The sequence below is a fragment of the Podarcis bocagei genome, assembly GCF_964188305.1.
Source record: "Podarcis bocagei genome assembly, chromosome: 14".
Taxonomy (NCBI): domain Eukaryota; kingdom Metazoa; phylum Chordata; class Lepidosauria; order Squamata; family Lacertidae; genus Podarcis; species Podarcis bocagei.
In genome coordinates this window covers 2,140,340-2,162,938 of record NC_138139.1, presented here as the reverse complement: position 1 = coordinate 2,162,938, position 22,599 = coordinate 2,140,340, and the positions used below count along the sequence as shown (strand labels likewise).

At 45.1% G+C, this 22,599-nt stretch overlaps 1 protein-coding gene across 2 annotated transcripts in view; it reads left to right on the top strand.

Annotated features, from left to right (window-relative positions):
- Positions 1-22,599, top strand: part of THSD4 (thrombospondin type 1 domain containing 4) — a 429,219-nt gene that overhangs the window by 103,248 nt on the left and 303,372 nt on the right. For both annotated transcript variants that reach the window (XR_014002103.1, XM_081170529.1), the window contains exon 6: positions 20,037-20,136. Coding sequence is in view for 1 of the 2 variants with exons in the window: in XM_081170529.1 (XP_081026655.1) it covers positions 20,037-20,136 (100 nt within the window). In the remaining variant the exon portion in view is untranslated. The remainder of the gene's footprint in view (positions 1-20,036; positions 20,137-22,599) is intronic.

Genomic DNA, 22,599 nt, shown 5'->3' with positions numbered 1-22,599 from the left:
ATGTGCATGCTGTTGGATGATCTATGTCAGGGGTCTGCAACCTGCGGCTCTGGAGCCGCATGTTGCTCTTTTACACCTTTGCCGCGGCTCCGGGGTGGATACTAGCGAGGGGAGGAGGCGCATTGTGCGCCCCGACACTCCCCACTGTGGCGGGCGCTGTACTGGCTGTGACGTCGCATGGGGGCGGTGCGTGCGTTAGTCACGCACCGTCCCGACGTCACCTTCCCGGTTTTACAGCTCCCAGTTGTTTTTTTCTTCGGAAACGGGTCCAAGTGGCTCTTTTTGTCTTAAAGGTTGCAGACCCCTGATCTATGTGGTAATGAAATGTTGTGCAGCAGGGAGCAGAAAACTTTATTGATGTTCTTGTGTGTGCAAAAGGTTATCCCCTTTTAAAAATGTAAAAGACTTTTGTTCATGGCCACCACCACTGATGTATTTCCAGGTTTACCTGTTTCTTTGTTTTAAAATATTTGCACCTTGCTTTTTAGAACAAAGCCCTTACAGGATGGCTTGCAACATAATGTAATTTACATTCCCATTAATGACGCAAATTCTGCCCACACCTTTTGCTGTCATACAACCCCAGATCATAACGCTAACTGAGTGTTTCATGGTAGATGTAATGCAAGTAGGATGTAAATCTTTCTCCAATTCTTCTCCTCACGTATTTCATGCCATCACTACCAAGCAAGGAGATTTGGGTCTCATCAGTCCAAATAACACTGTCCCATTGGTCCGCTGTCCAGTTAACATGCCCAGTTTCATCTTCTGAATCTTTGTTTGAGAGATAACGATGACCTTTTCCTTGGAATTCTAGCATTTAGACAATATTCCTGCAGTCTGTGTTGAACAGTCCTTGCACTCAACTTCACATTACCTTGCACCATGTCATCTTGTATACACCCAGATGATTTTCTTCTGTCACATAGGCACAGTCTCTCATTTCTTCTATCATCACTTGCTGGTGTGCACCTTTTCCTGCCTTTACCAGTCTGATTTTGTAGTGGCTGAGTCTGCTGATACCTCTTCAAAAAAGTAGAAATGCCACCTTTGGTTAAGTTTCCACCAATTTTTCTTCTGATTACTTCATAACTGTAGCCTTGTTCACTTAGTAGTACTATTTCACATCGCTTTCTGGGTGACCAGTCAACTCTTTGTGCCATTTCTTTAATTTTATTACGTTTTACAAGCTCACTAAATGGAAGAACACAAAAACCCAACCAACTTGATAGCAATCACATAGCACACTGACAAATGTCCTCCTCTCAGCTCCAGTACACAGCATCAGTAGCTGAATCCTGCTGTGACCTGAGTGGATCATTGCCAAAACAAGTTTTCTTTGGTTAAAGTGAAAAAAATCAAGTTCTAACCACACCAGACTTCATTGAGGAGATTGCTACTTAAAGCCAGAGTTGGCCTAACTTGACTTTTTTTAAAAAAAATGACAACTCTTGTGAATAAGAACTTGTAACTTGTGAATAATAATAAGTTTTCTTACTCTATATCAACTAAATAACACAAATATTGTGAAAATAATGCCATTTTACATCATATAGTATTATAATGTAAAGTTATCATTGTGGACCAAATCACTATGATATTATTTTGTTTGTTTCATTTAGGCCTATCTGTGTATTGTTTTACAACTGAATTACATTTAAAAAGCCTGTCAACTCACATCACAATGTCATATTCTTTGCTGAAACCTTTTATTAAGAAATTATAAATTTAATATTGGATTTTCTGTGAAATAATTCATTACAAGCTGAAGTGTGTGAGGAATTGAATGGGGGTTGGGTTGGAGGAGAGGCGGAAAGAACAGCTAATATGTTCATGGCTAGAGGGCGCAATCTGGACGGTTCTGCCAGGGGCGCAAGATCACTTAGCTACGGCTCTGGTAATGTGTATCTTGCCCTGCAATCTTGCGTCTTGCGTACACTTGGTCGGCCCTGATCTGGTTCACACTAGCGTCTGGCAACACTTGTGAGGAAACAGGTGCTCTTCCCATTAAATTAGCACAGATGGAAGAGGACATGAGCTGATCCTGGTTGTTGGAAAACCAAACTTCAGCTTCCACGACTTGGAAGCTTCACACTCCTGCTGTAAGCCTAAAAAAATAGATTTGAGTGTTGCTGCTAGCTTGTGAGTGATTTCTGTAAAACTGCTTAGGCAGGCTGGCTGAGACTGTGGGATTTGATTTTGCAAGGAAAATGAACGATTGGACACAGATTTGTGGCTTAGAAATAGTGTACTGGATCAATGGTAAATGTCTTAGCCAACTTTGTTGGCCAAGCTCCATGTGTGGTGTGCCAAACGCATGAAGAATGTGCTTTGCAGTTTCTTTATAGTTGCATAGCAGCAGTGTGCAAGTGCTTCATGCACTGAGATCAGTGCCTGTTGTAGGGGCATTAAAGTTGCATGTGGACTGCTTTCAAGAGAAGATGTTTTCAGTGGTGAGCACTGAGAATATTACAAAGAATATTTACCTCCCCACCCTTCCATTGCAGAAACTGTGCTCAGAGTGGGTAAGAACATATTAAAAATAACAAAAAAGGCACCTTGACTGGGGCAATATCTGGCCATCTTCTTGTCAGGAGCTTGTCCTACTCTCGAGTAGGACCCTGGCAGAGACACATGCCTGACTGGCATGTTCTCTCCCTCCTAGTCATTCATTCGGGAGCTTTAAAAGCTTTCTTCTGCCCAAACATCACAGGGGCCGATGCCAACAGACATCGACACACTCAGGATCTGCAGTTTCTTCGCAGCTTGCGTAACAGAACTCAGCAACTCAGCATTTGGGCTAATCTACTGTATTTACATATAAGCACACATGGAGCACTGCAACATGGCTCCCTCTCTTTCTAGCATCAGACAGCAATGAGAAAGAACAAAGGACAATAGTCCCACTTCACGGAACACAGGAACACAAACATCTTGTCTCCGTCACTTCCCACTCGGTTGAGTCAAAACATAGAATCATAGAATCACAGAATCATAGAATCATAGAGTTGGAATAGACCACAAGGGCCATCGAGTCCAACCCCCTGCCAAGTAGGAAACACCATCAGAGCACTCCTGACATATGGTTGTCAAGCCTCTGCTTAAAGACCTCCAAAGAAGGAGACTCCACCACACTCCTTGGCAGCAAATTATCACATACACCATTGTGATAGACAACAATCCCATGACTGCCATCATGGGGAATGACTGTTCAACACTTCTTTGTTTTTTTTTTATAATCATATTTATTAGCATTTCCAATAATAACAGAATAAGAAAAATAGAGAAGATAAAGAAAAGAAAGAAAAAGAAAGACAAATTTACATTCTTGCTTTCATAACCTTCTTTCCAGGACTCCCTCCTTCCCCTCCCGACCGTATTCCCCTTTCCCTAGGTTGGTTCCACAAGCTCTCATTCCCAATTAAAACCTAATATGTTTAACCCTTTAGCCAATTTAAATTTATACAATCTTACCATCACTCCTCATCTTTAACAGAAATAGAAAAAAGATTTCCCCCCCAAGATCTGCCCCAATTTCCTTCCACGAATTCCCCCTTTTTTTAAAGAAAACATGTTAAATCAAGATACCAAAGTTATATAAAGAAATAAAAGATAAAAGATATAAGAAGATTCAAAAAGTTGGTTACATAGCCTTCGGATTCCAAGATTCCCCCTCCCTTCCCCAGTTTGAATTCCCCATGTCCATCAGTCTGTGTGTTATCGGCCTGGAGGTCTCAAGTCCACAGCCAAATTTTTCTCATTCCACCTTGCCGGTTTTCTTTAAATTTATTTGTTTTATTGATGTTTAACTTCAAAAATCCAGTCTAATAGAGGCCTTTAGTTTCCTTGGTCTTTGTTGCTCCTCCCATTGTTCTTTCCGTGTCGTAGTTGGTCCTTTGTTCTTTTTATTCCTTACTTTCTCAGGTTTCTTGTCTTGTTCAGCTGCTAAAACGTTCTTATTCCAAAATCTAGTATCTCTACAGAGGTTTGTTATTCAGGAACAAAAACTTACGTCCAGTCCCTTCCTTTCTTCAATAGAAAATTCTATTGTCTCCTTTTAATATAAACACCTCTGTAGACAAAATAGTATTTCAGTTTTGCAGCTTTCCCAGAAGATAAGACCTGTGCACATCCCAGAGTAGTTTCCCACATACGACCGCTTGTAATGTCCCGAAACCCCTCTAGGGGGATTGCAGTAACTTTGTATCCTCTAATCCAAAAGTCAAATTGTTGTTTCTTTTTCCCCCCAACAGTTTGTATCCATATTATATCAAATTGTAACAGAATTAACCAGCAAAATACTTGTAACAAAGTCCTCTTTATATTCTCAAGATTTGACAGCTACTTTGACAGCTGTCAAATTCTCCGTCTCTCTTCGCCAGGTTCTACGAATCGCCCCGGTTCCCAGGGGGGGTTGCCTTTTCCTCTCACCCTCCACTTTTCTCCTCCAGCACAATTCTTGTAATTTCGCATCGTGGAATTAATAATTTTTATCAGCAATAAACTTCTGGATCGATCTTGGTTGCCCAGTCCTTGTTTTAGCATGTTTACAATCAGGGGGGGGGGACTGACTTCCTTTTTAGATCGCCCCCACTCGTGCCGAATCCGAAAAAAAATCTTTTTTTCTCCTTTTATACCCGGTTACCCAATTACTCACGGGTTGTTGTTAAAAGTCTGAATTTCCAATGGAAGAAGCCAGCGCTCTCCGTCGAATGGCATGCGGCTGCGCTCGGCAGGGGAAGCGGAGGACTCACAGCACCACGCCGCTCCCCGGCACCCGATCCGAAGCCTTTAAAAAGGCTCCTTCACGAGTCGGGAGGGCGCTATCGGTGCCAGCCGAGTCACCATGTCCACGGGCTCTGTGCCCGTGGTTTTTGAGGGTCCCCGCGTCGCCGGCGCGGTAGGACCCAGCCCCTGCCGAGCAGACTCCCTCCGGAGTTCGGAGGGAGTCCGCCATTCGGCGATGGCGCCAACCCGGAAGTCCCGACTGTTCAACACTTCTTTGGGGGTGGCACAGTGTTTGTGGCCCAGCCACCACCTGCTGCTTCCTGGCTCCTGGTTTTGGGGTCCCATGGCTGTCGACAGTTTGGGCCAATCACTAGTCTGCTTGGGGGCATGGCTGCGCTGGGGAGGGGGCTGATGCAGACTTCTGCCAAAGGCTTTACTCAGGTCTGCTTTCTGGGCATAAAAACAAGCCCAGCCCTCGCTTGAGGCTGCAGTGTCCTTTGGTTTCACAGAGTACATAACAGTGGCATCTAGCATTCTGAATCAATCAGAAGACCATAAATTGGTAGTAATGAATACTGTAAGATGAGTTTCAATAATAAACGTGGGTGGAAAGTAGTAAAGTGGTTCAGTTCTTAAGTGGCTCAGAAGCGGAGTTTGTATCCAGTGGCTTCCTTTCCAAGGACTTTTTCCTCCTGTTACAATTCTTTATCCCTGCCCAATGTTTCCTTCCCAGTTGTGGCTTTGAAGGAATTCTGATAGCAAAGCAGGCTTTCCCTCCATTGGTCAGAGTGGCTCTGTCTTCAGCACAGGCCGGGAGTCAAGGCTGAATGGGCCCTGGGCCACACAGGCTTGGGGAGGAAGTGTGATTTTACTTGAGGGATGACAACAATTATTGTGTTGCTAGTATTTGTCCTTGGAAGATGCTACTTTCCCTTTCATGGAAGGGGAAAAATGTCTTTTCTGAACCCTTGCCTGGTGGTCAGTGAATACAAGCCCCTAGGCCCTGCACGGCTGGCATGCAATGGACAATGAAGTTTAAATGGGGTATATATTCATTGAACGTGATGTGTCTGTGCCAAATTAATATACAGTATGCTGCTTTCAGAAGGGGGGGGGGAAGGTCATTAGAGGAGCCTATGATTAGAAATATCAGTCAGCAGGACTGCGTATCTCTCATGCCAAACTGCTGATCTTTAAGGAAAAGTTTTTCTGAGAGGCTTTTAATAGAAACAGCAGAACGGTGGTGGTGAGGACCTGTGGCTGCCCAGATGTTGCTGGTCTGCAGCTCCCACCATTTTGGCTGTTGGCTGTTCAGGTTGGAGCTGATGGGAGATGGAGTCAAACAGCATCTGGAGGGATGCCAGTTCCCCACCTCTGCAGGAGAACTAAGTGGGACAAGTCTGGACAATTTCAGGTGTCAGGCAGGAGACGGCTTATTTGAATGCTCCTCCCATGGTGGGAGGAGGCTTTTTGAACATAGAAAAAGAGTGTGTCAGACAGAAGGACAGACCAAATTTCTACTGGCAGGATGTCCCCCCCGCCCCACCCATCATTGTCCTTGTAGGAATTTTTAAGAGTCAAAGCTACTCTTTCTACTCGTCCAGAATGCAAATAGTGAATGTTTTCCAGATAACTGCTTTCCCTGCTTCTGTAACATGGGGGACAAATAGCAATGCTCCTTTGCATGACCTCAGTGATCAGGCTAGGACAGATGATTCTTAAGGCACCCCAGACCTGAGTTATTCAGGGTGTTGTATGTTAACATAAGAGCCTTGAGCCTTGCCCAGTAGCATATGAGCTGCCAGTGCAGATATTTTAGCAAAGGTGTCCCATGCCATCAGTCATCTGCCCCCACCGGCAGTTTAGCTGCAGCCTTCTGCACTAGCTGTAGCTTCTGGACTGGACTCCCTATAGAGAGTGCTTTGCAAAAGTACGGTCTTTGCTGACTGGTGGCAGCTCTCTTTCTCCAGGCCTCAGGTAGAGGTGTTTCCCCTTAACAGCCACCTGGCTCATTGTATGTTGCTAGACTGCAACTCCCATCCATCCCAGCCTATGTGGCTAATGGTCAGAGGTGGTGGAAGTTGTAGTCCAATGGCATCTATGAGGAATGGTTGAAGGAACTGGGTATGTTTAGCCTGGAAAAGAGGAGACTGAGAGGAGATATGGGAGCCATCTTCCAATATCTGAAGGGCTGTCACAGGGAAGAGGGAAGAAGCTTGTTTTCTCCTGCTCCGGAGGGTAGGACTTGAATCCATGGCTTCAAGTTACAAAAAGGAGGTTCCAAATAAACACCAGGAAGAACTTTCTGACAGTAAGAGCTGTTCAGCAGTGGAACGGTCTCCCTCAGGAGGTTGTGGACTCTCCTTTCTTGGAGGTTTTAAAGGAGAGGCTGGATGATCGTCTGTCCTGGATGCTTTAGCCGAGATTCCTGCATTGCAGGGGGTTGGACTAGATGACCCTTGGGGTCCCTTCATATGATTCCACTTTTCAGGCCTATCCTCCTCATGACAGGAGAGTGAGCCGCAAATTCCTTACATTTCTGTAGCATTCATGTTGCAGGTTGATGACCTTGCTCAGGGAACAGTAGTTCTCGTCGTCACCAAACAAGCCAGACCTTGATTTATCTGCAGGTAGGAAGAAGTCAACAAGATCCTTCTTGCCAACTGCCTCTGTCCCTGGCTTTGGAGTCTCCGAAGCTTCGCAGCCATGGAATGTGTAATCCTCCTCCTCTTCTCATGCCACTTGCCTCCTTTGTTTATATTATAATTTTCCTCAAGATAAGCACTTCTTGTTACCACCCAGAGAAAACTCTGGGCAGGCTTGGGTTGCATTTTTGAGGGTGGAACCACAATCATGAGTAAGTATTCCCAATTCAATTCTTTTTAGTAATTTAATTTTTTAAAATGCTGTTTAATATTTTTTACTTTTTAACAAATTAATAATTTCAATATTGTAGAGTGCTTAGAGGTTTTGTTACAATGGTGTGGCATACAAATTTTGTTAATGAAATAAGATTATACAGGAGTTTAAACCTTGCTTAAAATATTGCTGTTGCTCCCCCAAAGCTCTGATCTTCTACCCTACTGAAGTCCAAAATGGTTTCTTGGAACATGATCATTATTCCACAATGCCACTCAATTTTCTCAGGTCAGCTGCAAAACCAATCCACACCTGGACTGGAGGAGGTGAAATGGCAGGAGGTGAAATGGCCTCCTCTTTCATATTTTGTGGTGGTATGTTGCCCATTTTTTTGGGGGGGGGGGACTGCTAGGGCACACTCTTGTTTGGGGGCCACCATGTTTATTTTCCCAGAATAAATGGAATGGCACTACATCAGCCTGTTTAAATTTGGTGCCCTCTGGATGTTGATGGGCTTCAGCTCGTATCAGCCTGAGACAACATGGTCAGCAATGATGGAACTGGTAGTTCAGAAACATCTGTAGGGCACTTGGTTAGGGAATGCTGATTTTTAAGCACCTTTGCCTGGTGCAGCCAATGGAGGAGCCAGACGGTGATTAGAGCTTGGACAGCCTGCAAACCATCAGCCAGTTTTTGTCAAATGGAAATAACTTTTCATTCCCTTTAACCAAGTGCCTCTTGCATTACACACATTTTCTATAAATATGACTTTCTAGGCAAGGGATATTTGGACGGGTTTGTAAAAGTAGTTAGAGGATTTGCTCGAAATAGCAGTGGCCTCAAGTTGATGCCTGACTGGGATCATTCAGAGAAGATCCATGGGATAGTCAAGACAAAGACGTCATTTTTTCTGCATCTCACTGTGAACTGAGCTCCAACAGAAACTTGGAAAAACGACGACAGGAACATTTTTTCCTGTTTTCCAAATTTATTCCCTCTGATTTGCTTTCTGCTATTGGCCTTCAAGGATCTGGGAAGACTGGCCAAGTTCAGCTGCCTGTGCTTGACGTGTGCATAGCAATTTTAGTTGGGGAGAATACTTAAGAAGGGGGTCAGCCTGGGTGTGAATTTGCATGACCCTTCTCCTCTGATTTATTTCATAGTCCTGAATTTGAATTGTGATGTTAAATGGGCCACCTGAGGCTGCCTCTTTTCTGGAAATAGTCACTGCTTCTGCAAAAGAGATACAGATGCAGCAAAAGAGAGCTCCATATATAGGTGGAGTTCTCTTTTGCGTGTGTGTATGTGTGTAAAAAAGGCCTCAGGACATTGCTGCTGCTGATCTGCCTGTGAGTATTGGGGAGGACCGCTCCCCCTTGAAGCCCATTTCCCATCTTGGACCTGGGACCTGGGGTGGGCCCTATACTCACCACCAGAGCTTACAAAGCTCTAATAATAACACTAATGCTATCGAAGGAGGCAAGCATGGAGCTTGGAATTACTACCATGGAAGGGCAAGGGAGGTATAGCGGTGGGGGCAGATCTTATAGGCAAAGGGGTATGAGATATGCTCATTCCCCTTCCAGTCTGCGCCCCATCCTGAGTGACAAAGGTAGGGTGAGCAAGGACAACCCATCTCCCTCACTGGTGTTGTGCAATGCCAGCTCTATAGGCAACAAAACCGCCACCCTGCGAGATTTCTTTACCTCGCAGGGGGTCAACCTGGCTTGTGTGATGGAGACCTGGGTGCGCAAAGGGGAAATAGTTACCTTACGAGAGATGGCGCCCCCGGGTTTCTCCGTCCTCCACCAGTCGCGGACTGTGGGCCGGGGGGGAGGGGTGGCATTATTAATCCGGGAAGATTGTTCTTTCAGGGCTCTGCCATTGCCATCGATCCCCGGCATTGAATGTGTTGGCCTGGTGTGGGGTTCCGAGGAGAGCTTGGCTGTCTGGCTGGTGTACTGGCCACCTAGCGCACTAGCAGCCACCCTGTCGGGCCTACTGGAGGTGGTGACCGGCTGGGCCTTGGAGTTCCCCACTCTACTGGTATTGGGGGACTTCAGTGCCCATGCTGAAGCCTCCCCCTCCTTGCAGGTTCTGGATCTGGTGTCTTCCATGGCGACAGTAGGGCTCTCCCAGTTTGATTTGGGCCCCACACATCCAGCAGGCCACAACCTGGACCTGATCTTAGGCGCAGGCATAGATGTGATCATGTCCCCCACTATGGAGGTGCCATGGTCTGATCACTATGTTCTGAAAGCCAGGATTGGCTTCCTGCCCCTACCCTGCTTAGGTGACAAGCCTATTTGGGCTCACCCGCGGAGGCTGATGGATCCTGATAGATTCCATCAGGCCTTGCGGGATCCTGCTCCCCCTGGTGACACATTGACTGAGCTTGTTGAGGGTTGGAATACCCGGCTCTTGGCGGCCATCGATGAGATCACACCTAGGCGCCCTCTGTGACCCTGCAGAAACTGGGCCCCCTGGTTTACCGAGGAGCTCTGGAAAATGAAGTGGGACCTCAGACGGCTAGAACGAGTATGGCAGGATGCCTGCGACAGAGCCTCAAGAACACCTTATAGGGTGTTTATGAAAATCTATGAGATGGCCATGAAGGCTGCTAAGAAATCCTACTTCTCAGCCTCCATTGCATCCGCTACCTCTCTCCCTGCACAACTTTTTAGCATAATGAGCTCTCTAATGTCTCTAGAGGGACAGCAAAATTTAAATATGAATCAGGCACATAGCTGTGAGGCATTTGTGAGCTTTTTTGCAGAGAAGGTCCTGATGCTCCGCTGTGACATCCCTGCTAATTTGGATACAATCATGGAACTGGAGGCCCCTTGACTATCCTTAGGTCCACTACTGGACCACTTTGACAGGATACTCTCAGCTGATGTGGACAGACTCCTCCATTTCAGAGAAACAGACCAGACAAGAAAGGAGGAGGAGTGGCGTTATATGTCAGGGATGTGTATACTTGTGAAGAGATCCAAGATTTAGAACCTCAAAGCCAAAGTGAGAGCATTTGGGTCAAAATTAAGGGAGAGAAGAATAACAAAGACCTCATTGTGGGAGTTTACTATAGATCCCCAAGCCAAACGGAGGACATAGATCATGCCTTCCTGGAACAGATGGCCAAGCATGCAAAAGGAAGGGAGATAGTAGTAATGGGGGACTTCAATTACCCAGATATTTGTTGGATGTCAAACTCAGCCAAGAGCATAAGGTCAAACAGATTCCTCACTGGCCTTGCAGAAAACTTCATTGTCCAGAAAGTGGGAGAAGCAACAAGAGGAACAGCCATTTTAGATCTGGTCCTAACCAATGTTGATGACCTGGTTAGTGGGGTAGAAGTGGAAGGATCATTAGGCGCGAGTGATCATGCTCTTCTGAGTCCACCCAGAGGACAGAGGACCCCAGAGGACAGGATCACACTTCAAAACGACCTTGACAGATTAGAGAACTGGGCAAAAACAAACAAGATGAATTTTAACAGGGAGAAATGTAAAGTATTGCACTTGGGCAAAAAAAATGAGAGGCACAAATACAAGATGGGGGACACCTGGCTTGAGAGCAGTACATGTGAAAAGGATCTAGGAGTCTTGGTTGACCACAAACTTGACATGAGCCAACAGTGTGACGCGGCAGCTAAAAAAGCCAATGCAATTCTGGGCCTCATCAATAGGAGTATAGCATCTAGATCAAGGGAAGTAATAGTGCCACTGTATTCTGCTCTGGTCAGACCTCACCTGGAGTACTGTGTCCAGTTCTGGGCACCACAGTTCAAGAAGGACACTGACAAACTGGAACGTGTCCAGAGGAGGGCAACCAAAATGGTCAAAGGCCTGGAAACGATGCCTTATGAGGAACGGCTAAGGGAGCTGGGCATGTTTAGCCTGGAGAAGAGGAGGTTAAGGGGTGATATGATAGCCATGTTCAAATATATAAAAGGATGTCATATAGAGGAGGGAGAAAGGTTGTTTTCTGCTGCTCCAGAGAAGCGGACACAGAGCAATGGATCCAAACTACAAGAAAGAAGATTCCACCTAAACATTAGGAAGAACTTCCTGACAGTAAGAGCTGTTCGACAGTGGAATTTGCTGCCAAGGAGTGTGGTGGAGTCTCCTACTTTGGAGGTCTTTAAGCAGAGGCTTGACAACCATATGTCAGGAGTGCTCTGATGGTGTTTCCTGCTTGGCAGGGGGTTGGACTCGATGGCCCTTGTGGTCTCTTCCAACTCTATGATTCTATGATTCTATGTCGGAAAGCCCACCACCTGTCCTCTCGACCCGTGCCCGTCCTGGCTGATTAGAGCATGATCAGATGAGGTGCGGGCCCCCCTCAGTGAGATCATCAATTTGTCCCTTGGCACGGGGACATTCCCAGGGGAACTGAAGGCGGCAGTGGTGCGTCCGCTCTTAAAGAAAACATCATTAGATCCTTTAGATCTATCCAATTAATGCCCAGTTTCGAATCTTCCCATCCTGGGTAAGGTGACTGAGAGAGCAGTTGCTGAACTGGTGGGTGGATTTCTGGATGATACATCGGCTCTAGATCCATTCCAGTCCAGCTTTTGCTCTGGTCATGGGACCGAGATAGCTCTGTTCATCCTAACAGACGATTTCTGTAGGCAGCTGGATCGAGGCGGGTTGGGGCTGTTGATTCTCTTAGATATCTCAGCAGCCTTTGACATTGTCGATCACAAACTTTTAGACCACCGCCTCACCGATGTGGGGATTCGGGGCACAGTCCTTCAATGGCTTCGCTCATTCCTTTCTGGTCGGGGACAGAGGGTGGCGCTGGGGGTGGGAGCTGTCATCACGCTACTCCTTGGTGTGTGGAGTACCGCAGGGCGCAATTCTCTCCCTGATGCTTTTCAACATCTTTATGTTCCCCCTCGCCCAGCTTGTTTGGAATTTTGGTTTGGGTTGCTGATGACACCCAACTCTATCTGTTGATGGACAGCCATCCTGGCTCGGCCCCAGACACACTAATCAGATTTCTGGAAGCTGTGGCTGGATGGCTACATGGGAGCCGGTTGAAGTTAAATCCTTTGAAGACAGAGGTCCTTTGGCTGGGTCGGGACGATATGGGATTGGGGGGGGGGCAACTCCCATCCCTTGTGGGGGCGAAATTAGTGCCAGCGCCTTCCGTCAAGAGTTTGGGTGCAGGTTCCCCATCCCTGATATAGGACTTACCACATGGAGGTGATTGCCATCAAGCTTCATTTAAGCCTTTCCCAAGCATCCTTTTTGGGTTGCTAGTCATGGTTGCTTCTCTATCATTTCACTATTGTGACATCATGTGGCATAGGCTGTTTGAAAAACAAGGAACCAAAAGCCTCCTGGCTTGGGAGTGGGGTCAACCTGGCTCCAGTGTCCCCTGTTTTTCCTAAAATGCACCATTCTTAAGTTGGGGTAAGGTTGGTAGGAGGGAGAACTGGAATGAAGGAAGTCCTATACATTTGTGTGAATTCGTAGCTGCCAGTGGCGTAGCGTGGGGGGTGCCAGGGGTGCCAGCCGCACCGGGCGCAACATGGGCAGGGGCGCGCTCGCACTAGCAGCTCTCTGCCCCTACTAAAATCCACGGCTTGGCGAGGAGGTCGCGGAAGGGGGAGAGCGAAGCCTTCTGCCGCGGGCAAAAAAAGGAGAGGAAGCCGGGCGGGCGGGCGGGCTGGCTGGGGTCTGGCTGCGCCTGCTGCTGCCTTTGCCGCTGCTGCCGGGGCTTTGACAGCTTGGCGAGCGGAGGGAGAGGAGCTTTATGGTAATTGCGGCTCTCTCTCCACTGGCCGCCTGAGTAGTGAGCCGAGCCGAGCAGGGAGTCTGGCGAGGGGGCGGGAAGAGACTTTTCCACCTCGCCTGGTCAAAAAGGAGAGCGGAGTCTCCTCAGGGCGCCCTCAGGCAGGGCAGGGCAAGGCAGGGCAGGGCAAGGCAAGCAGAGCGAGGAGGAGAGAGAGGGGAAGGGGGGGGAGCAGCCAGGAAACGCTGCGGTAAGGAATGAAAAGAGGCAGCTCCAGGAGAGCGCGGGGGAAAGAGAAGCCTCGCTGCTGCTGCTGCTTGGGAGAGTAAATTACTGTACTTGCCTTGCCCCGGGTTAGGGGGCGCAAATTAATTGCCTTGCCCCGGGTTAGGGGGCGCAAATTACTTGCCTTGCCCCGGGTGCTGATAACCCACGCTACGCCGCTGGTAGCTGCCAGAGAGCCTGGAAAATGGAGTGAATGAAATGATTCAGGGCACATTAAGAATTCTATTTCCCAGACTTCCTGGCAGCGATACAAACTCCAGATTAATCCCTATGCCCAGAGCATCTGAGAAGGGAGCAGAGGAACCTCTCCATCTTTTCTTCCATTCTTCCAAGGGCCAGCAATTTAGCCCCTCATCCTTTTCCATTCCTCAGGCTTTGTATTTCAAGATATAAAACATGTTACAGAAAGAGAAAGTGTGTGTGTAGATATATCTATATTTATTAAACAACACCATCTTATCAAGGTCCTCTTGAAGATCAGAGTCCCCCTGCCTCAAAATTTATTACTTGAAAATAAATTTGAATACTTCGGTGGAAAAGAAAATAATCTGGGACGCGAGTAAAGCTGTTATGAGAGGGTTCCTGATACAACAGAATACTATTAAGAAAAAACTCTGGAATGGTAAAAAGGACAAGATTTTGGAGAAGATAAGAGACGGAGAGAAAAAGTTGAGACTAAATCCAAAATCAAAAGAAGTTTTAAGAGAAATAAAATTCCATCAAGCACAATATGTGAAATTGATAAATCAAGAAGTTGAATGGAAAATTAAACAGATGAAACAAAGATCATTCGAATCGGCAAATAAATGTGGGAAGCTGCTGGCATGGCAGCTAAAAAAGAGACAAAAATTGAACTTTGTTACCAATCTGGAGGTTGAAGGAGAATGTATTCAGAAACCAGAAGAAATTAGAAAGTGTTTCCAGAGATACTTTAAAAAATTGTTTACTCAAGGACCCCAAGTAGAGACCGAGATAAAAATTTTTTTAAAAAGCTACGGCCTGCAAAAACTAACACAAGATAAACAAACAGCCCTGAATTACAAAATAACACAACAGGAAATTGAAAGTGCCATTCAGAATATGCAATTAGGCAAATCCCCAGGCCCAGATGGACTTACCTCCAAATATTATAAGACATTGAAGGAATATTTGGCCCAGCCACTAATGGAGGTATGTAACCAAATTATGGAAGGGAAGGGGGCACCAGAATCGTGGAAAGAGGCATTCATCACTTTGATACCAAAATTGGAATCTGAAAAGACTCAACTTAAGAACTACCGTCCCATCTCACTCCTAAACGTGGATTACAAAATCTTTGCTGATATTTTGGCAAATAGACTGAAAAAAGTTTTAAATGAAGTAATTCATAAGGACCAAGCAGGCTTTCTCCCTGGTAGGCATTTGTCTGACAACACCAGGAATATTGTTGATGTTTTGGAGTTACTACAGACAAATTTGAACACGAAAGCAGTTTTGATTTTCATAGACGCTGAGAAGGCCTTTGATAATATATCCTGGAAATTTATGAAGAAAAACTTGGAAGGGATGGGAGTGGGAAGGGCGTTTCAAAATGGTATTGAAGCAATCTATTCAGAACAAAAAGCTAAATTGATAGTAAACAATGTGGTGACAGAGGAGTTCAAAATTGAAAAAGGGACACGACAGGGGTGCCCCTTATCACCCTTGTTATTTATTTCTGTCCTGGAGGTGTTGCTGAACTTGATTAGGAAGGATCAGCGGGTGGAAGGAATACAGGTCGGAGGAAAACAATATAAACTGAAGGCTTTTGCAGATGATTTGGTTTTGACATTACAGGAGCCAGAACCTAGTACAAAAAGAGCTTTAGAACTAATCTCTGAGTTTGGTCGGGTGGCGGGATTCAAGTTGAACAAACAAAAAACTAAGGTCTTGGCAAAAAACTTGACACCTTCAGAAATAGATGGGTTCCAGAAGGAAACAGAATTAAATGTGGTTACAAAAGTGAAATACCTGGGGGTTAATTTGACCGGGAAAAATTTGAATTTGTTCAAAGATAATTATGAAAAATGTTGGTCTGAAATTAAAAAGGACTTAGAAACTTGGTCAAGATTGAAACTTTCCTTGTTGGGAAGAATTGCAGCAGTTAAGATGAATGTATTGCCAAGAATGTTGTTTCTGTTTCAAACCCTTCAGATCGTGGACAGAGTGGAGTGTTTTGGAAAGTGGCAGAGGGACATTATGAAGTTTGTCTGGCAGGGCAAAAAGCCCCGAATAAAATTTAAAATACTAACAGACGCAAAGGAAAGAGGGGGATTTGCCCTGCCGGACTTAAGGTTGTACTATGAAGCTGCATACTTCTGCTGGATGAAGGATTGGTTTTTGTTAGAAAACACTGATGTCCTAGATCTTGAAGGGTTTAACAATGCTTTTGGGTGGCATGCATATTTGTGGTACGACAAGGTAAAGATTCACAAATTGTTCAAAAACCATATTGTCAGGAAAGCTTTATTCATTGTCTGGACTAAATATAAGGACTTACTTGAAAATAAGACCCCGAGGTGGTTATCACCGACGGAGGCTAAGGCCAGAAAACTACTTAACATGGAGAGTGGCTGGGCAAAATACTGTGAGATAATAGAAAGAGTTGGTGATACTTGGAGGTTGCAGAGTTTTGAAAAATTGAAAGGAAAGGTGCGAGACTGGTTTCACTATGCCCAAATCCTAGAGATCTTTAAAAAGGATAAAAAAATTGGTTTCCAGGTGGAAAAATCAAAATTAGAGTCAGAATTACTTGAAAGTGCTTTCAAGAATGTATAACTTGCTGCTTAAATGGAACACCCAAGATGAGAACACCCAAGATGAGACAGTTAAATCAGCCATGATAAAATGGGCACAAGACATTGGGTACAACATTATGTTTGAAGACTGGGAAAGGTTATGGACCACCGGTATGAAATTTACGGCATGTAGTGCCTTAAAAGAAAACATTATGAAAATGATGTACAGGTGGTACATGACCCCAGTCAAACTCGCAAAGATATACCATTTGTCTGATAATAAATGTTGGAAATGTAAGGAGGCTGAAGGAACATTCTTTCACCTCTGGTGGACATGCCCGAGGGTGAAGGCCTTTTGGGAAATGATTTATAACGAGTTGAAAAAGGTATTTAAGTATACCTTCCATAAGAAACCAGAGGCCTTCCTCCTGGGCATTGTAGGCCAGAGAGTGTTAAAGAAGGATAGAACTTTCTTTTTATATGCAACTACAGCAGCAAGAATCCTTATAGCCAAATATTGGAAGGCACAGGAGCTACCCACGCTGGAAGAGTGGCATACGCAACTGATGGACTACATGGAACTAGCCGAAATGACTGGCAGAATCCGAGACCTGGGAGAAGAGGCAGTGGAAGAGGATTGGAAAAAAATTAAGGACTATCTACAAAAACATTATAAGTTATATGAATGTTGAGAATTTGCTAAGTTTTGGGAAAAACATGCTTCAGTATTGAGATCTGAAAATGATGGAAATTAAGTTATGACTGTGAAAAGTTTAAATTTTAGAGTATATAATTAGATGAAAGTACAAAAACACATGAAACAAGGTATCAATTTGCTGTTTATTTTTTATTGCAAAGAAAGCAGGGGATGGAAGATGTGGGGAAGTCCAGTTGATTATGAAAAAAGATTCGGAAAAGTGAATTTTCTTTTATTTAATTTCTTCTTTCTTTTTGTAAAATCGCTTTTGTTGTGTTATTGACGATGTATTCTGACCTTGGAAAAAAAGCAATAAAAAATATTAATTAAAAAAAAAAATTATTACTTGAAACACTTGGGGAATTTAGGAAGAGATTTGGGGTTCTGTGTCCCATGGATTCATCCCAACAATGCTTAGATGAGCATAGCAGCTACCAGCTGCTACAAGCACCTGTGGAAAGCCTCATTCCAGTGGCACAATGATCCAAGTCACATGGGTCGGGTGAATTCAGGTGTGCAGCAATCCTTCCTGACTGGTTGGAGAATCGAAAGTCCATCTTTTGTGCCTAGGCATTAACTGCATTGTTGCAGCACAGCCAGCAGTCCAGTTCTGTCCATTGTGTTTTAGCTCTGAGAAATTCTGGTAACTTAATGTACGGTAACTCACAGGTGATAGTCATGGTGGGGAGGGTGACCCTAGGAGGTTAACAGCAAAGTAATGGCTGGAGGTAGTTACCTGGGAAAACTTTTAACACATACCAATCAGCAGGGCTGGATGAGGTTGACCCAAGGGTTTTTCTTTTTCCATTTTTGAAGAAGCAGTGAAGGAAATGACAATCTCTCAGTATATCTTATGAGCATAGAAAGGTAGCAGATGCCTTGAGAGAAAGAGACTGCGTCAAAACCTTGCACAAAGGGAGGCTTTTGAAATGCACAATTTATTTGTCTGAGTTGCTGAACAGCTGTGCTCACCTGGCTACTCTGTAAAGCACCAGGCTAGGCTGGGCTTTGACAGGTGCTGGCAGTGTGCTATTGCCCACAAAGCACCATTTCCTTTGCCAGAAAACCTCTTACCTTGGTGAAATATACTTGGAGACGAAAGTGGATTTCATGCTCTTTATTCAGCTCATAGTGGTGAGGAGGAATGGAAGTTCCCCCCGAATGTCTGCCTTATATACATTATTTACACAATGGGCCCCACGTGATTGGCTAATTCTGGGATTCTCCTGTAGGCCAATCAGGTTGCAGATTCCCTTCCACCTGGAGCTGGATTGGGCGGCTCCTGTGGACCAATCAGACTGCTGCATTCTGGATCCCATTCAACTCAGTACATAACACTTGGGAAGGGCCTCAAAGGTCTGCACCTCGTGTTAGACTACAAGGACAGGTTGGGGATGCTGCTGGTCTATCGACCACTCTGTTGCCCAGCAGCTCCCCTGACTGAGCTGACCGAGATGGCCTCCCCCCCCCCCCACAATGTAATACATTTGTGCCTGCTGTTTTCATGAATATATGCATTTGTGTACGCATAGTTTGGTTGGGAGAACTGCACTGCGAATTTCAGCAAAGTGCAATGAAAGGGTAGATGTGTTTCAGTTTGCATACTGGTTCAAGAAGTGCAAATTGGGTAGTTTCCTATTAAAGTACAAACAAATCAAATCCCTCCCCCATTCCTAGTTTATACTGGGGTCCTCCATGAGCCAGGATGCAGCTGGTCAGCTACAGGTTGTAGCTGAGCAAAATTATTGGGGGAAATATAAGAGTAAGACTAAGACCTCCCCCTCACCCAACTTATAATTTCCACAGAAGGATGGACTTTTCTCGAGTGATACGTCAGCTGGTTTTTTCCTCCCTTTCACTCCTTGCATTTAGTTTCCAGAAATCCTAATGAGTGTTAAGCCGGCAAACCCATGCCTGACCTGGGGAAATCCAGGGAAGCTAGAGTGGCTGGGGGGGTGGGAGCGTTTTTTGCCAGATTCTAGAGGGCCATGCAAGTTAGACCGTGCAAGGACTTAGGGCTCTAATTGCTTTTTGAGGTTGTTTTGGCTAGAAAGTGACCCACGTGGCTCCTTTTCCAAACGTGTGTCATCTCAGCACAGGTCTGGAACAGCTGTGCTCATTTGCAGGTATCCAACCAGTCTGAACTCACAAGTGTCTGGGAGAGTGGTGGCATTTTCAGGGCACTTGGCCAAAAAGCTCCAAACAATGGACAGGTCAGCAGAGGCAGTTTTCAAAATGCATTTTAGTAAATTACTTTGAAGAGAAGCGGTAGACTGAGAGATGTGCTGAGGGTCAAATACTTTTCACCTACGAGTGGGAAAACGGCTGCTGATGGTGGGCGGGCAAACAAGTAGCAGGAGTAGAAAGGGTTAAGCAGCACCCCACTTCCAACCACCCCTTTGCCTCTGATTACAGCTTTCCAAGACAGTAAGAAACTGCGGTTAGAGACATAGAAATTCACAGTAGCTACCAAGACCTGTAATAAATTGCCCCATAATCTGTACATAACTTAAATATATTGTGGCATATGGTTGTTTCTATGTCACAGAGGATATCTTATTATGCATTTGCTTTGACTTGCCTTTGTCTTTACTGAGTTGCATGCAAACATATAAGAGATATTATGATTTTTCCTGAATGTGTACGTTTGAAATCCAACATATTTTAAAAAATGTTTTTACTGATTTTTCCATATAAATAAAAACACATAACAATAATAACACTGCGAACGTTTTTGAAAGCCAATAAATAAGCAAACCTTCCCATAATACTAGCGTAGCCTGTTTGTAATTTCCGTGTGTATAAGTAGCCCTGGCTCTGGTGCACCAAAATTGATATCTCACAAATAATTGATTACACCTCTGTTGGAGATCACACTTCCAGATGTGATCTATCATTAAGGCATGAGAGAATGTCAGCAGTCATGTCAATTGCACATGTTTCTGATCTAATTCTTCCTTATTTGACAGGCGTGTCCTGAGAACAGAAACATCAGAGAGTTGCAGTGCTCCTCCTACAACAACAAGCCTTTTATGGGAAGATTCTATGAGTGGGAACCTTTTGCGGAAGGTAAGGGAAGTTTCTACCTTTGGGCAACATGGTGTGGCTTTCACTGTCCCGCCACACAATATTCAACTGATGTGGGTTTGTTGTTGTTGTTGTTGTTGTTGTTGTTGTTGTTGTGATAATATTTATATACCACCCTTCACCAAAACCTCTCAGGGAGGTTCTCAAGATAAAAACACAAGATAAAAGCACAATAAATAGTTCAAACAAAACAGTGGAAACCAGTCGGGAACATTTCACTCCCCCAACATATCCTGCAGCAGACTTTAAAGCAAGGGGGAGGCACCAAAGGGCCTGCCGGGGGGTGGGTGGGGGGTGGAAGCAGAGGCAAAAGCAGGTGGAACAAGGGATGCCATTCTTGTCTTGAATACCAGCAGGCTGCCATACCACCACCTCAAAAGTCTGTGGTGTCTTGCTTTACATCCCTTCCACCATATATATTTCTCCATCACGGAAAGGGAGAGGTATGTAAACACTTTAAGGACACATCCCATCCAGAAGCACACTGGGAGGAGAGCACAAAGCAGGCTGGCAATTGGTGTGTCCTGAGGAAAGCAGGTGTGGTCTGGGGGGAACCGTGAGGGTTGGATAGAGGAGCCTGGAGGCTTCAATTTGGTCCCTAGACTTGAGGTTCCCCTTCCCTGTCACCATCCTGCAACAAGACACCTTCAAGGGCTACAGCTGCTGAATAGGGCTACCTAAGGAATTGGATGCAAACTGACCTGGACTAATGAATGGATCAGAATTTAGTTGAATACCAGCTCTTGTACTTCCTAAATACATATTCTGACATGGTCCTTATTGATTCATAGGCCCATGAAACCTTCTGCCACACCAAATGTGTTAATCTTAAAGATTAACAGGACTCTTCATTTGGGGTATTTTTTAGTGCAGTGGATTAACATGGGTGTGATATTTTAGAGGTCACTCCTTAAAATATGACCTCTTTGGCTTTCTGAGCCCAAATGCAGGGTGTTAACCCCATCACTATTCAAATATATCGAGGGGCTATTTCATGAAAGAGCCAAGAGACGTATTCTCTGTTGCCCGATGACAATAGTGTGGATCTGATGGGCTTAAGTAACTGGAGGAGAGATTTCAGCTGAATGTCAGGAGAAATGTCTCAACAGTACAATCACTTTGGCAGTGGGATCCTGGAGGGGTCATGGTGGGCTCTCTTTGTTGGAGACCTTCAAGCAGAAGCTGGGCAACCATCTGATATGGATACGCCAGCTCTGGGCTTCCTGCATGAAGCAGCGAGTGGAGCCAAAGCCCAACCATCCATTTCATACCACTTTAGCACTCCCAAAGAATACAGGGAACAGTAGTTTGCTCAGGGAGCTGAGAGCTTTTTAGGAGTTCTCCATTCCCATCACAGAGTTACAGTTTCCAGATTGCTCTGGGAAGGGGGGGTTGAACCATTCTAAGAAGTGTAGCTATGTTAGGGAAACAAGCGGGGGGGGGCATCCTGTTTCGCCATGTGAGGTGAAATGGGAACGAGCCACCCTGGGTGCGTGCTGCCTGCCCCCTTGCCACCCCTGACCAAGCCTTGCTTACCAGGGTCAGGCGGCCGCAGCTTCTGGCAAGATCTCGTGAGGCCTCTGTGCGATCTTGTTGGCACTTGCAGGATCTCACTGGAACCTGGAAGCTGCCACGGCTACTTCTCCAGCAGTGGTGGGGGATCACTCTGGCAGAGGCAGCCTCTGAATACCCCTGCCTGAAGCGGCTGCCTCCTTCAGCTCATGCATGGGCTGGCCCTGGGAACAGGGGTCTCCAAACAGCTTCCAGCACTCTTAACAAACTACAGCTCCCAGGATTCTTTGGGGTAAGCCACAACTTTTTAAAGTGGTATCATGGTGCTTTAAATGTATGGTGCAAATGGGACTTTTGACAAGATGACCTATAAGATCCCTCCCAACTCCATGATTCATTTGATACAAATACTGGTAACCTAGTGTGCAATGATTTGGCTGATTGACTACTCTCAGTTGTGAAACTGGTGCTAGGTATATTGCCCCTGCATTTTTACAATCTATTTATTTATTTATTTATTTATTTATTTATTTATTTATTTATTGCCTTATAAAATCAATTTTTTAAGGCACTGTACAAAAAGTGCAATCAAACTGTGCTATGCAATACAGTCTGTTTGAGGAATAAATGTTGGAAGTCAGTGTGTTTGAGACTCGGATTGCTTTTAAAGCCTCATGGCTGACCTATTTGCTTAGAAACAGATTTAATTAAAAGGTACGATATAGATGTTGATTATTTTCTCTTTGCAAAGCATTGGCAGGGCTTGAGTGTACATTTCTGAAGCCCCTGCAGTAATATATTCTTATAGAGTCTCCTCCAAGGATGTGTAAAAACACTTGCAGGTTAATATTAGATACCTGCTGACAAGAAATACAAATCAACTAGCTCTCTTATTATTGGCAGGAAGTTACGGTACTTTTCCTCTTACCAGCA